The sequence below is a fragment of the Meles meles genome, chromosome 2, assembly GCF_922984935.1.
Source record: "Meles meles chromosome 2, mMelMel3.1 paternal haplotype, whole genome shotgun sequence".
NCBI lineage: Eukaryota > Metazoa > Chordata > Mammalia > Carnivora > Mustelidae > Meles > Meles meles.
The window spans coordinates 60173255-60188848 of record NC_060067.1 but is presented as its reverse complement, the minus strand read 5'-3'; the positions used below and the strand labels follow the sequence as shown (position 1 = coordinate 60188848).

General features: G+C 41.1%; 1 protein-coding gene across 6 annotated transcripts in view; it reads right to left on the bottom strand.

Moving 5' to 3' along the window:
• Nucleotides 1-309: 309 nt before the first annotated feature.
• BOD1L1 (biorientation of chromosomes in cell division 1 like 1) overlaps nucleotides 310-15594 on the bottom strand; it is a 54660-nt gene continuing 39375 nt past the window's right edge. For 2 of the 6 annotated variants that reach the window (XM_045990922.1, XM_045990932.1), the window contains exons 17-27: nucleotides 14721-14800; nucleotides 12999-13083; nucleotides 12591-12664; nucleotides 11211-11286; nucleotides 10983-11017; nucleotides 9929-9974; nucleotides 7736-7785; nucleotides 7555-7639; nucleotides 6984-7137; nucleotides 4462-4602; nucleotides 310-1687 (exon numbers count right to left, since the gene is read on the bottom strand). In XM_045990922.1, the coding sequence (XP_045846878.1) occupies nucleotides 1570-1687; nucleotides 4462-4602; nucleotides 6984-7137; nucleotides 7555-7639; nucleotides 7736-7785; nucleotides 9929-9974; nucleotides 10983-11017; nucleotides 11211-11286; nucleotides 12591-12664; nucleotides 12999-13083; nucleotides 14721-14800 (944 nt within the window). In that variant the 3' untranslated portion in view covers nucleotides 310-1569. Of the gene's footprint in view, nucleotides 1688-4461; nucleotides 4683-6983; nucleotides 7138-7554; nucleotides 7640-7735; nucleotides 7786-9928; nucleotides 9975-10982; nucleotides 11018-11210; nucleotides 11287-12590; nucleotides 12665-12998; nucleotides 13084-14720; nucleotides 14801-15594 lie in introns of all 6 variants that reach the window. The other 4 variants (XM_045990951.1, XM_045990961.1, XR_006816450.1 and 1 more) reach the window with 3 other exon arrangements.

The window sequence follows — 15594 nt, the reverse complement described above, 5'->3', positions numbered from 1 at the left end:
AGGGCAGAGATTGTCGGTCAAGGACTTTGGAGCCTAGGAACCTACTGGGAACCTACTCTGGCTTCTCCTGACCAACTTTAAGAAAAATCACTTTAGCTTTTTGAGCTTTGGTTAAATTCATCTTGTTCCTTGTCTCCAAGGTCCCTTCCAGATCCAACATTCAGTTCTACCAGGATGCCATCATGGACTCATATTTGAAGGTGAAAATGGAACATCATACCCAAGAACAAGTATTTGGAGAGAAGAAATGGTTTCCACAGGGAGAAAATTTAAAATATAGAAAAAAAATTCTTACAACTCAAGTTTTGGAAACATTTTATAATTTATATATAAAATTTTGTAAGAAACCATGTAAAATGACAGAAATATCCACCTTACATTAAGAGTAAAAAAAAATTCACACACACTGAATGTAAATTTTAATTATAAAACAATATGAACAAAACATTTTAAAATAATCTCAATTATTTGGCAACTCATCACATCATTGCTAGAGACAAATTTGATCTTAAGAAAAATTTAATTTTATGAAAAACTTAAGTTGGACAGTTTGTTCATATGGGAGTTAAAACATATTTAAAAAAGAATCTGGCAATAAAGCCAGTTTCTATCCTGAAATAATCGCATATAAAACAACATAAAATCCTGAAGCTCGATTGACAGGAATGACCTAATCTCGATGCATTTCCCTTCACTGAAAAGGACAATATGGAAAGAGAATGGGCAGAAGCCTCAGAGAAGCAGAGGGGAAGAATGAACAACGACAGAGGCATGTTTGCTGCAGGTGACAGGATGTAACTTTACCTGAACCAGAACCTCTCACACCAGTGGGGCTGGAAGTAAAGTCACAGATGCGAGCATAATCTAAAAACAAGTTACATTCTTAAAAACAGTCACAACTGTGAACAGAGAAGCAATGCAGACCCTTTCTTGAGCTAAACTACTTCACTTGGATACATGCGAGAAGATTCTGTATTTCCTGCCAGATCAAATTCAGAGAGTTACAAGGCAGGCAGCATCCTAAAACATTTCTACTAATGACTGCATAGCATTTAAAACCCCCCTTTTTTTATTAAAAAAAAAATAATAAAATAAAATAAACAGATATATAGTAAAGTTCACAGATAAGTTTTCTCTGTAAAATAAATAAAGTGTTCATTGATTAGCATCATACATAGAGTAAAATACAACCTATTTTTACATGTTTATATACTGTACACAGATTACCAGTAGGCAGCCTGGTGTCTGATGGGCTGGAAGGGTTTGCATTAGTGATGTGTCACATCGGGAAATCCCAATTTCAAATGTTAAAATATACAACTACTTTGTTTTGAGTTCAGATACAAAGTAAACTTATTTTTCTTTATCTGAAATAAATGTACATAATATCATCTATGAACAATAGTTTATAAAGCTGTTTAAAACAGAACGAGAAAAAGCTTGCACCTAGGAACTTAGAGCACATGCATGTCCTTTCCCTGGTTAAAAAAAAAAAAAAAAAAGCTATGGCCCCGAGGCTTGATTCTCTTGGCTATGTCCCCAACAAGCCAGGGGCAGCGGAGGCCAGGATTACCGCTTGGCCTTCTTCGAGGGGGCTTCTTCCACCCTCTGCTGGCCTCTGGTTCGGGCTCCGGGGGGGCTGGCTTCCCTCTTGCGCTTGCTAGAAGGGGACAGCTGGGCCTTTGATCTGTAGTAAACAAAAATCAAGGTAGTGATAAGAGCTGAAAGGAGTGCCTTCAATAATTTGGGAATTCTTTAAAACAGGGAGAGTTTTTGACTTGAGAACCAGGAAGAGAAAACCTGGGTCACATTTATATAGAAGAGGAGACTCTAGAAGAACAGTGCTAACTGGTCATCTGCTGACCAGCTCACACCCCAACGGCCCGAGAGGAGCTTGGAGGCCTGTGCTCCAGTTCCAGCTTGGTCACACTCCCGGTGCCGGCCTGTGTCAAATCTACCTTCTTCTCTGGGTCCTAGTTCTTTTCTCTACAAAACAATCAACAGCCAGTCAGTCCTCCACATGCTGTCCCAAGTTGAGGCGACCAGTGGGAATAGAGGACTGTGGACTACGTCTGAGTGGTGCCTGATCATGTCTCATGGAACAGTGTTACGGGGGAGAGCCCGCAATGTTAGAAAAGGCACAGGAATTTCAGAGCAGCATTCTGGCCAATCTCCCTGCCACCAGCCTATCCCTGCTCTCCCATCTGCCAGAATTATCTGTCGGAAACCCCAATGAATCAAATCACTTTTTAAATTTATCTTTTATACGTATATTCCTCTTGATTATCTGATGCCCTCTGGATCAGTCATCCTGAGAAGTCACAAAGTCCTTTTAATTTGCCCTGGCTTCTGCACCACCCTGGGCTACAGTCCTGCCAAAATATGGCCGTTCCCAAACACAGGACATTCTTTCACATTTTCATGCTTTGGCATGTGAGTTTTTAAAGATTTTTTATTTATTTATTTGGCAGAGGGAGATCACAAGTTGGTAGAGAGGCAGGCGGTGGGCGGGGGGGGGGGGAAGCAGGCTCCCTGCCGAGCAGAGAGCCTGATGCGGGACTCGATCCCAGGACCCTGAGATCATGACCTGAGCCGAAGGCAGCGGCTCAACCCACTGAGCCACCCAGGCGCCCGGCATGTGAGTTTTTAGAGACCACCCCATACCTCCCATCTAGCAGACATCCTTGTCTTTAAGCTCCAGTTCAAAAGGAAGCCCTCCAAGTCTTCCTGACCAGAGAGTAAGATGCTCTCTGGATATCCCACAGGACTGTGTGTCTTCAAGAGAGTGCTTACCACTGTCAGTTATCTGCTGGCTTTTGCCAGCTGTAGGCTATAGTCATTATTTTGAACAATATTCAAGTTTTGTTCCAGTGGTAGCGGCAGAATGTGAGATTCTGCAAATGTACTGCAAAACAGAGTTTTAGTGTGGGTGGTGCCAAAAAAGCTTGCAAGTCATGGACAAATGTCCCTGCTAGGATCCTTTTTCAGGGTCGCTGCTGGGTATTACTCCTTTTCCTCTCCCCAGTATGTTGCACAAAGGCACATACCAGCAAGCAGCCATAGTTCTATCCATGAAGGAAAAGGCCTGGAAAACCAAGACTGCAGGAGATGGACTGATGGGGCTGCACTGATAAGACAGGTCTTCTTGTTGTTCTTTGGACAGCACAAGTGAGTAAACTCGAACCGAGTCGCTCGGTGCTGCATAGGATACAGTTTCAACATACATGCATGTACCGAGAAGGGATGGAGAGCAGCGGGCACGCCAGTGCTGTGCAAGATTCCATATAGCAGGGGACAACAGCTTGGGGTCAGGGTGCGTCCTCTGGGCTGTTTGATGTCAGGGGGGTCACCCAAGCCCTTCCCTGCACCCTACGCGAGGTCTATGACCAGCGGCACCAGCATCACCCAGGAGCTACTAGAAATGCAGACTCTCAGGCCCTACCCAGACCTACAGAATCAGAATCTTAGCACTGAGTTTCCCCGACTGGTCTGCAATTCCGTTTTGAGAAATATGGACCATACCTTCCTAAGATTCCTTCCCTCACTTATAAAATAAGGATAAATATGACATTTCACTTAATGAGGATTAAGTGGGAGAATGCATATGAAAGATGCCTGGCACTTTACTGTGCTTCCCTTTCTAGAACATGGGGCTGATAACACAATACTACTTTACCCGTATGCTAGGAAGATCATGACAGTTTTTGTACACTGTGAAGAGTCTTTTAGCTCTGTTGATGCTATAATGTACAGAAAGTAAGACAAGACTCACATCTCAAGGAAGAAGCTTAGAGTTCAGAGAGGGCATACACCACCATCTTATGCACAGCAGGCTGGTAGTGCTGCGGGAAGGACAGAGAGGAACTAAAGCAGTGAGGGCCTCCTAAGGAGGGAGTGGGAAGGATGGCACTGCCTGGCCTGCTGGCAGCTGGGGCAAGGGCACTCAAGAACCAGCACAAGCCAAGGCCACAAAGGAGGGCTGGGCGCGACCTGTGAGAAGTGGTAGGATGAACCAGGCTGCAGATGGTGGGATCCAGCCAGGGGCTGGGCTGGAAGTGGCTGTTTTACTCTGTTACCCCACTGCTTCTCTAACATGCTGGCTAAAACAGAAACAATTCTGGGCTGTGATGCAACTGGTCATGCTGTGCTGGTTTAGCCAAGTACTCGGATCTGGGACCACCTGGGAAGAAACACGCCTCACCTCTGGTCCTGGTGGACAGGAGTCCATGTGTAAGGCTCACAAAGCTCAAGGGCAAGTCTGTGGAGGAGGGTGTGAAACGAGGCCTGAGATTCCTTCTGCGGCCCCAAAGCCTTCTGGAGTGGGTTTCCATTTGGAAAACCAATGATCCCAAGATAGTTATGTGGCAAGAGAAAAATCTTAAAGGAATTTGGGAAGGAAACATTACCGTACCAAAAATAGTCTCTGGGGATTAAAGACTTCAAGTATAAGCAGGGACTTACCTTCCTAATGGGGGAGATTTACTAACTTTTTCGCGGGCAGATAACTTCTCTTTTGCTAATATTTGGCGATTTCTAGCAGAAATGGTTTCTGGGCTGCCAAACGTGGATGCTGCACGTGCTGATGGCTTGCTATGATGCCTTCTGAAACAGATGACAGAAACACCGGGCAGCGGTATACTGAACACGCCAGGCCCCGGGCCACTTCAGAAAGGACGACGCTCCTCATGGGTGAGTCAGAGAATGGGGACAAAAAAGCAGAAAATGGTTGGTTTTCTGGACTGCTGGTAAAAAGTAGGTCTGATGTCATCCACAACTAACTGCCTGCATGACGGTGTCTTTGCTTTTACTGTGCAGGGTATTTTGTCATGATTTTAGAGAAAGATGACTCTGTGATAATAGACAATACACTGGTGGACAAGATGACAATTCCTTGAGTGCTCACCAGAGTAGAATAAGGGGCCAGGATAGTACAAAACAGTACAATTCACAAGGCCAGCTGGTCAGACCCTGCAACTGGTCCAGGCAGGCAACTGCACAAGGACTAGGGGATGGAAGAGCAGGCTTGCCAATGAAACTGTAAGAGAAAGGACTCGCTGAGCCAGTGTGCAGGTCCAGCGGAGGGAACAGAGACTGGGTGCATGTGGAAGCAGGTACCCCAGGATAAGGTGGGGCAACCCTCTTCTGAGTTCATCAGCCCATGCTCTGTACAGAACCTGTGCTTCCTTATAGAGGACAGCAGATAAATTCTGGAACAAACAGGGATGAGGAGGGTGATCGAAACAGAAGACCTGGAAGGTGCCCTCCAATGCTCAGGGAAATGCTGCAGAGAAGCCCCAAGAGCAGAACTAGAACAAGAGCAGATGCCTCAGGGAGGCCAGCTTCTACTGGACACAAGAAGAGAATGCTGAGGAGGAGGCTTCCCTGTCCCCAAGGAACCTGCAAGCAGAAAGACCTTTGCAGAGGAGCTGCTGGTGCAGACAGTGAGGCAGTAACCCATGAAGACCCCAGCCAACCCTAAGAATCTGCAATGAGGAAGATGCCAGAGCCCAGGAACCGAGACTGATGCTGACGAATCTAAACAAAGAGAAAAGGATCCATTTGTAAATCAAAAGTTCTCAAGGTCTGCTAAGGAGGAATACTGACAGTCTAGGTGTTTACAGAATCACAGGTCAAATAAGATTTGTTTTCAAAGAATGAATTTTAAAAGGGCAACCTCACCGCTACTTTTGGCCTACGAAACTATCTGAAGTGGGGCCCTGCTGTCCTGGGTGACCTCTGTGTGGGTGTTTAAGGAGTGGTGGTGCTAGGGTGGTGTGCTCCAGCACCCCCAGCCTCTCCCATCAGCAGGAAACTTGCTTCTGTCTCTTCCATTTATTTGAGTTGTTCCATCTAAAATCAAATATGGGACCCCACCTTGCCTTCAGCTGTGGGAGCTCTTAAAGTCTTGTGGCTCTAAAATCTGACTCTTTTTGAGAAATAAAACCATGGCATGAATGGCTAATAATATGCAAGTATGAAGTGAACAGAAATAGGCTGATTTTAAGTCTTTTTATAAACATATTATTACTGTCACACTTCGGTGACAGGTATAGTAAGTGATACTCTTGAAATAAATGTCCCTGAACTTTTTGATTAATGATGGCTAATGAAATGACAAAAGATGATACCAAATCAACAACTTCTGAATCACCTTGGAAATGGAAAATATTTTTGCTTTAGTAGGTTGATAAACGGTAAACGGATGCAACATGTCTCAAAATGTCCAGTGGGGAAAACACTGATATTAATGGGTACCAATTGGCGTATAATTGGCAAATAATATTTGTTCAAAGTTTAACAGGTTTCTTTCTTTTAGGACTATGCCAAGTTCTTAATATTTTAATGTGTGCTGTGACTTAAGGAGGAGAAGGAATTTACCAGCATTCCTGAAACTCATTTGACCATGGCACTTTTTTCCAGGGGCTTCTGGCCATACTGGGGTTTGGCAGAATAAACTTTGGGAAACGTGAAATTAATTTATGTTAGTAAAACATGATTGCATATGGGCAATTTCACATGTCAACCTATTCCACAGCACTGCAGAATTCCAAGCATCTTATGATGGTGATGGGTATGCCTGCCTTCTCTCTTGCACTTGACCTTGGCATGCTACATGTAGGGACTGTTGTGTATACACAGGACCTGCTTTCACCCATGGGCCCAGCATAGTATCTGAGATAGCTACTGAGGCTCAATAAATATCTGTACAGGAACTGAATGGGTTTCACCGAACTGGCACTTTGAACCTGGCAAAGCCTGGTGTGATCCTCAACAATGGTTTAAGATGCAAGGCGGGTTTCCCCAAGAAGAACTGCATTGTCCAAGGGCTAAGAGCATGTGCTCTCTGCTTAAGATAAAACGAAAGGAAATGGCTTACACTGTGGTACGAGTGAGTCAATGAAAAGAGAATCACATGAAAGTGAAAGCTGCTGTCTGATGGAGAAGGTGGTGAAGGCCTTTGGAAACTCTGTTGCCCCCGTTACCTCTGAGCCTCTGATCTGGTGGTGGACCTTGTAGTGGCTCCTGAGGGCTCATCCTCTTCTTCCTCCTCCTCTTCCTCCTCAGACTCCTGGTCTTTCTTGTCCTCAGTGGCTTCAGAAACTGATTTCTGGCGTTTTCTTTCTGGCTCTGAAGATTCTGTTCAAATAGAAGGGTAACACCTGGATTGTACAATTCCCCAAGACATTTCCAAAGGAGAGTCATGGAGTTTAGAATGTAGGATATTAGGGACTTGGAGGCCGAAGAAGTGGTTTTCCATTTCCTTTTGTTTCAGCACTTGCAATTCACAACTGTTTAACTTAATCTCAAACACATTTGGGATAGTTTACTTAGGCAGTTCACAGCCAGCATTCATGAAAAATTCACATGTACTCAGAAAAGCATCTGGGATGTACCATTTCTGACATGAGATTAGAGTCATTTCACACACATTTATGTAATATTAATACTGACTGTGCCCCACTGGATTTTTTTCCTCATCCAGAGAAAAACTCTTAAAAAAGGGGATTTTGAAATGATAAGATCCTGCAATTAAGAAATGTGCCAGAAACATACCAGCATCATCTGACAGAGTGAGTGAACGCTTGGGCTTTCTTCCTCTCCGACGCACACTTGCTACAGTTTTTTCTTCACCATCGTCCTGGAAGGAATAAAATTAAAGTTGAAAGGATGGTTAATTGAACATACCTTGTTCAGTACCTAAAGGACATACCTTGATAAGAAAACTGACACTTACGTTGCTTATACTTCTTTCTTGTAGGGTAGTGGTTTCTTTATTGGACTCATCTTTAAGAAAAGGAAAATGTCTGCATTAACACTCTCTTAGTATAAAATTAACTTTTCAACAGTCTGGCTTATTGTCTCTGAATGTACCAGTGCTGATTAATGTACTGTTTAACAATTTATCATTATTTTGTATCAGGCAAGCAGAGTTTGAGGCAGAATACCTAGCAGAAAGTACATTCGAATACAAGTCAGGACCTCCAGATTTGCACTTCAGACTTTTCACAAATAACCTATGCAATCTGAGAAAATTACTTAATAAATTCCTCAAGCCTCAGTTTTTATCCATAAGATAAAAGGGTCAGACCACCTGTATGGTCCCTTTCAGATCAAATGCTCGGCACCCAGAAAGAGAGGAGGAAAGGGACATCTGCCATCAAACCACACCAGGACCCACAGGTCAGGATTACAGATCTCACTGATATCTTATGTAGCTCCCTCTCCATTACGATACCCCTTTGGTAGTTAGGAAAAACGAGACTCAAGTAACTTGATGTAAGTAATTTGTTCGGTTACAGGACTAATAAGTAGTGCAATAGCTAGAGTTCTCTTGACTATAAACAGTTACATCAGAGCAATTAGAAAAGTATTTTTCTTATATTTAAGTTATTTTAGGTTGTGTATGCCTATTCTTTATATATTTGCTTTCTGTAGAAGTTACAATTTTCTGACAATGTATCTTGGAGAAAAATGAAGTTTAGCTTAATGCATTGTTTGAAATTAAAGTTCAGGGATGCTCCCTAGACACTCGACAACCCAAAGGTACTTCTCACTGGTGACGAAGTCCATGTATCACTCTTTTTGCAAGTTCAGTACACTGATGTAGATAGAAGAGTTAGACCAAGAAGGCTTACAGCGAAGAAGCCTGTCATAACTGGTCATCATTACCCAGACTCGGAAAATTGCTGCCAAACCCCAAAACATAATCACACAGCTCAAATTACAGTCCTTAAAGGGCATTCAAATTATAAAGGTTTCTTTTTAATTCTTTCTTGTTGTATCAATTCAAAATATTATAAAATTATGAATAAAAACTGATTAAAAACTAAACTGGTTAAAAACCAAAGCAGAATCTCCCCTTGTAAAAAAAATAATAAATCAACCTTAATTTTCCAAGAGACAAGAAAAACTGAAATATGATCACAAGATCACACACAGTTAGCTACGTGGAAAGCTTTCTAAATTACATATTTGCTTTACCTTGGTGAGATTATGTACGTACTTTCCTGATCTAACCAGCTATTTATTTCATCCAAGACAGTTGTCACATTCATCTTTTTTGGCTATGCCAACACTTTAAAACTCACCAAAAGGCCTTATTGCCTTTTAAAAAAGAAAAAAGATTTTATGAGAGAGAGTGAGAGCATGTGTGCTGAGGGCAGGGGCAGGGGGAGAGGGAGAAAGAATCTCAAGCAGATTCCCTGTTGAGCGCGGAACCTGACATGGGGCTTGATCTCACGATCCTGAGATCATGTCCTAAGTCAAAATCAAGTGTCGGATGTTTAACCAACCTAGCTACAGGTGCCCCAGTCTTGCTGTTTTTATGTAAAAAAAAAAAAAAAAATTTAACCAAGACATTAATATATACACATTGTAAAAATTCCAGAAAATTCAGGCAATGTTAACAACATGGAACGTTCCCATTATCTAACCACCCAGAGCCAATCATTGTCAACATTTTTGAAGTATTTTTCTCCTTGGAATGAGGACAAAAAATAACTGAAACAGTTTTATCTCTTGCACTCTGGCTTTAGAAACTACACAGGCTGCTTTCAAAATTCTTCTTTTTCTGAGAACAATAGGCTCTTGAGTAAATTCCCGACTTCCTGGTAAGAGTGCCTAGTTCCCAGGCTGATCTATTTCTCCCTTAAACATATCCAGTAAATTATGATTTGGACACAGCAATGTCATCCCCATTTTACTTCTTGTTGCCTTTACCCTCCTCTCTGGAGGCTTCCTAGAGACTTCCAAAACCAAGAAGAGCTCAGATCCCAAGAAAAGCCATAGCTGTAGTCTCTCAGGGCTACAAGGACAACCTTCTAATCCACTTCATGGAGAAACAATGAAACTCTAAAACCTTCCCCAATAGCCAGCTACCCCCACCCCTTCTTTGGATCCAATGCAGAGCAATGCTCTAGGTACACACCTGTCTGTGTTAATTTTGGTTTGCCGCCAGGTGGAGACTGTTCTACCTAAATTTAAACCAACAAAAAACTGAAGTCAGCAGTTAGTCATCATCACAAAGAAAGTCATCGTTATGCAAGGCAGGTTTAGGACCTCTATTATGGAGGCAGGGTACTTGGAACCTATCTTTTGCAGCTGATTAAGAATACCAAGCAAATATAGATGCCATGCTTCTGAACACATGGTCCTTCCACAAGACAACCAGGGCTCCCACGAGCCTCTTCCCCAGCCACTCCACTGCAACCCCGGGAGAGGGGCACAGGAGGTGACGTATTCCCCATGCTGTCTTATGTGCTGACAAATGTGTTTGTCTATGGCGCTTTGGTTTTGCTGTCTTGTAATAATTGTATTGAGATGAGCACTATAGGTATTGTTATGCTACTTTATGTCCAATAGGAGCTTTAAGAGGGTCCCATGATCAGCTCGGCATCACAGTTCTGGGAGTAAGTGGCAAAGCTGAGGCTGGAACCTCATTTGCTTTTAGGACACTGTACATATATTTGTCCTTCTAATAATGCTGTCATGCAATGAAGTCTTGATACAATGATTTTTGCTAAATATACACTTCAGAGTCAAAGATAAAGCTTAAAAAGATAAAGTGTCACTGAGGATTTTCCTGCATTGAAATCAGTGTATGTTTTGTTATGAGAGGAACTCTACAGAGAGTAGTAAGAGGTGAGACACACTGGAGATTTCCATAAAGAAGCAATTATCTAAAAACTGTATAAAACAACAATTTTCTGTATTTTAATCAAGGATTACAAGAAGCTAAGTCCCTAGATAATTTTTATATAAGCAATCTCACAAGTGAGGATGGGATCAGACTGAAGACTGTTTATGTAAAGACATTAGTAACTGAAATATTATCTAAATGGTTATTCAGTGTTTTATTTAAGGGATTCTTTTAATACTTTTCTAATATTTGAAAAAAATAAAGTAGTAGAAAATACAAATATTGCAGTATACACTATCCAGGTCAAGAACTCCCAGAGTTCTCGTCTGTTACAATTACTTACAGTGACAATGCCAGTATCTGTTTTGCAGTCTTCTTCTAAAAAACAAAAAATAAAAATCTCACTTAGAAAATCAATTTGAAAATGTCTTTTTCTTTTTTTTTAAAGTAGGCCCCATACCCAACATGGAGCTCGCACTCACGACTCTGAGATGAAGAACTGCACACTCTACCAGCCAGGCACCCCCTGAAAATGTCTTTCATGTGAACCAAAAACACAACAAATACTTACTTGTTTTTAACGCTGTTTCTAAGGGGTGTTTACGAGGTCTTCCTCTTTTCCTTTTAATAATTACTGGCTGATCTTCCTAAGGGGGAAAGGGAGGGGAAAAAAAGCAATAAAAATTTAGAGTTCCCTCCTCAGAGGTCTCCGATCCTAGCTGTCACTTAAAAAAAATACATGACCCCTGTGCTTCATTTCTCTCTGTGCATTCCATCACCTGACAAACACTGAGAACTGTACTGGGAATCTATGCGGTCGTGAGGAATGAGATGAGGTAATCAAAGTGAGCACTTTGTGTCCACTTTGACTTCAGCAATCAGTATGCATGCACATTTAAATTTGGATTTAGTCCTAGTCACTTGTGACCAAACATTATCCCTTATGAAAAATAAAGGAGGCCACTGAACTTCTCATATAGAAGTGTGAGAAAACAATAAGAACTATTAAGAAGTTGTACTGGGTAGAATGTAAGAAACAAAACTAATGAACACAGGAGAAGGGAAGGAAAAATAAAACAAGATAAAAACAAGAGAGGGAGGCAAACCAGAGGAGATTCTTAACTCTAGGGAACAAACTGAGGGTGGTGGGAGGGGAGGTGGGTGAGGGGATGAGGTAACTGGGGGATGGGTATTAAGGAGGGCACTTGATGGAATGAGTGCTGCTGTTGCATGCAACTGACGAATCACTAAATTCTACCTCTGAAACTAGTAATACATGTTAACTAACTTGAATTTAAAAATAAAATAAAAAAAAGGGTGTCAGACAAACTTGGTAATGGTTATCTAGATGTGGCTGGTGTATAGGTTGTCTCCCTTGATTTAGGGCCTGTCTCAGACCAGTGGATTCCTTCCTGCACTGGGCTCCCTGCAAATCCCCTGAGGCAGGGAGGGGCAGGGCTGGAGGTTGGCCTGCTCCTGCTGCCTCCCAGGAATCCCCCACCTGGCCTCACAAAACTGGGTTCCACTGGGCATCAGCTGTAGACCTTCTGCACACCCCACTGTGCTGCCCCCATTTTGTCCTATCCAGACTCCAGGGCTCAGCAGCCCGATTCTCTGACCTAAACACTTGCCTGACTCGGCCATGCCCCACTGCCAGGACAGGAACATCAGTGACTTAACAACTGAGGTGCAGCTCTGGGCTGATCCTATGCAGTCTTGACAGAAATAGGTCTCAAACAAATGTTTGGATGAAATGAAAATGAAGAGACCAAAATTAATCAAACTGACACTGATAAAATGCACAGTATGAAAGGGTGTCCCACTGCACTAAAAAAAATGAACTACTTCAAAAGCACTTGACAAAAACTTTAGGTAATAGCACTTAATGCAATTTATTTGCCATTAGTACTTAAATATCTGAACAGGAAGATACAAAAAAGACATCCCCTACCTCCTGAGATTTCACGTTGTCATCATCATTCTGCTCTGTCTTTTCGCCAGCAGCTTCGCCGCTGTTGTATTCGTCTGCAGAGACAGCAGAGCTCTGTTCAGGGCTGGGGACCACAGTCAGCCATATGGCCACCACACCTGCCCAGGTGTCCTGCACGGCCCCAGTCACACATGCACATGTATGTCATCGTGGGCCTATGCCACTGAAGTTAACAAACAGGAGTCTGGCTAACTGATAAGAAGAACACTTTGGGTTAAGACACAAAATCAAAATGACTCCCAAGCCCTGTGAGTATAAAGTGCATTCTCAAGGGAAGGCAAACAAGTCGGCACGGTTTAGGCTGTGAAGCCTGGTGAGAGATGAGTCTCATCTCAAAACAATTCATCCAAGTCTGTATAGTATACTCACCTTTTTCATCCATGGCCCTTGAAGCAGTGCTGTTTGTCTTAGAACTTGTTTTAGATAATTCTTCCAAATCTCCAGTGTTCTCCTCCTGTGGAGAAGTTAAACAATACAAGAAGCTTCTTAACCCTGCCTCACTTGTCCTCCCCAAGGTTTTCCTTTTTATCTCAAAAGCAAATTTCTAGGTGTTTTTTAATAAGTTTGTCGCAGAATTTTAAAAAGTAACTCTTTCTTGCAGCCAGTGAGACTATACAAAGAGATACAAATTCTGAAGGCAGAACAGAATGAGATAAAAGTCAACCATAAAGCAACAAGGGCACTATTTTCCTCCCTCATCCTGTATTTTATCTTTCTGAGAGAAACTCAAAGAAGGAACTGATAGGAATTTGCAACAGATTTCTTTTCTTTATTGGGTGTTGGAGGAGGGGACTAGGGGGAAGGGATAAAGAGGGAAAGCTCCTATGAGAATTTCAGAGTATCAGGGTAGGCTGATTTAGAGCAATGGTCTCTCAACAGTTGAATCATTCACTCTTAGTTGCACAACAGTTTTCAGCATGAAATACCAAAATGTTGTACTGTAATACTGCTATAGTATGTATAAAACAAAACAAACCCAACCCACACAAATTAAAATATAAAATTAGAATTGTCTTATAAACGTTTGTCTTATAAACATTGAAAACATTATCTAGATGTGATTTCTTAGTGAAATGGTTGTTATATTTTAGTTAAATTCTACATTAAAAAACTTTCATGATATTGAAGGGAAAATAAAAAAAGACCCCTTCAATATTCCTGCCTCTCTCCAAATTAAGGAGTACTGTCTCAGGATTCTTGTTCTAGATAGGGCAGGCGGAAGGATGGGGTTAAAATCCTGTTTCTTTCCTTCACCATAACCAATTGAAATTCATGACGACACATGACTTTCTGCTTGGTTGTTAAAATTCTTTCACTACTTTTTAATTAGTTCATCAGTCACTGGCAGAAGCCAGAGACTCTGAACTGATTTTAGTAAGCTAGAATTCAACTGCATATATTTCTATAAGCTGACTTAAACACTTTTGGAACATGGTGGAAAAAAATAAATTAGGGAAAGACAGAGAAAGGAGATGGAACTAGTTTGGAATAGACAATGAGCAGCACCGAGTCTCAAAAATGGAAGCATGCCTAAGAAGAGCTATCTAGCAGGAAATGGAGAAATCTGGGCCTAGAGAGCAGGAACAGAAATAAAATTTGTGAGCCACTTCCCTGAGTCATCAGATGAAAATAAGACCATATGAAAAAAAGGCAATGAGTGAGGCCAATCCTTGGACTACTTATATTTTAGAGGCAGGAAGTAAAGTAGAGAGAAGGCAGGTTATTAAAACTTTAACATAATATGTATCACTGTATTTCACTGTTTTGGTACAAGCACATCTGTGGTAAAGCATCTGACACTTTGGAAGGAAGCACCTTAGAAGCCTGAAGTCAATGACATCACTGAACAGAAACCTAAGCAACGGTTATATACAAACTGTGAAATGAATACACTCTTACAGTATAAAATAATAAAGTGTAGTGTTTTTTTTTCCTGCAGGACCCTAAAAAATATACATTTTATAATATAATGAATATTAGAGATATGTAAAGTAAAAAGAATACTAGAATGGAAAAGAATATTTTAATAAGTGTTCACAGTGATGAAATTAGGTTACCCCAAAACTTAAAATTAATACGTGGAAAGAATACCTTTATATCTTGCGGTTCAGTTTCAGAACACTGCCTCTGTGCTGTTTCTATTTTGGAATCTAGGACATCTGGATTATCATCTGTAAATCAGTTTGGATAGAATCACAAAGGAATAAAAGCTAAATGAAAAATGAAATGCACAGTTCTATTTTAAGACAGTTTAAGACTTCTTTTTTAGTCTTGTGATACAGTGAAGAAAAAAGTTATCATAAATGTATTTATGTCATGTGATTTAAGCACTGAACACTGACTGTGGCCGCTGCAAAACCAAAAAAGTAAAATATAAAAAATAAAATAAAAAATCCACAAATGCTTAGCTGATACCAATATGCTAGAAGACTCTATGGTAAGGGCTTAGGGCATACAAAGTTCCCAGAGATATGTTTAACTTCCCAAATGTGTTACCACATTTGGAGGTACAGCATAGTGATTGAGACCATGGGTTTAGGAATCAGATTTACTTGGTGGGAATAAAGTCACAATCTTGCCAAATCTTAATTTCTTTATTTATAAAATGGTAATAATGCCTAATTCACAGTTTTTATGAATGTGTATAAAATAACATGAATAGTACCTAAAATATGAACTCAAGAATTAAAAAATAATTATATGCTCCTAACCAAAAAGGGAAAGTATTTACCCTTTCTTTCTCACATATTACTTAATAAATATTTGTTACATTTGTACCTCATGCCAGGTATCAATGTATAAGTCTCTGTACTATCTGATATGGTAGCCATTAGCTATATGTGGCTGTTGAAATTTGAGTAATTAAAATTGAATGCAATTATAAATCCAGTCTTTCATTCACACCAACCACATTTAATTGCTCAATAGTCACATGTGGCTAGTGGCTACTGTACTAGACAAAAGA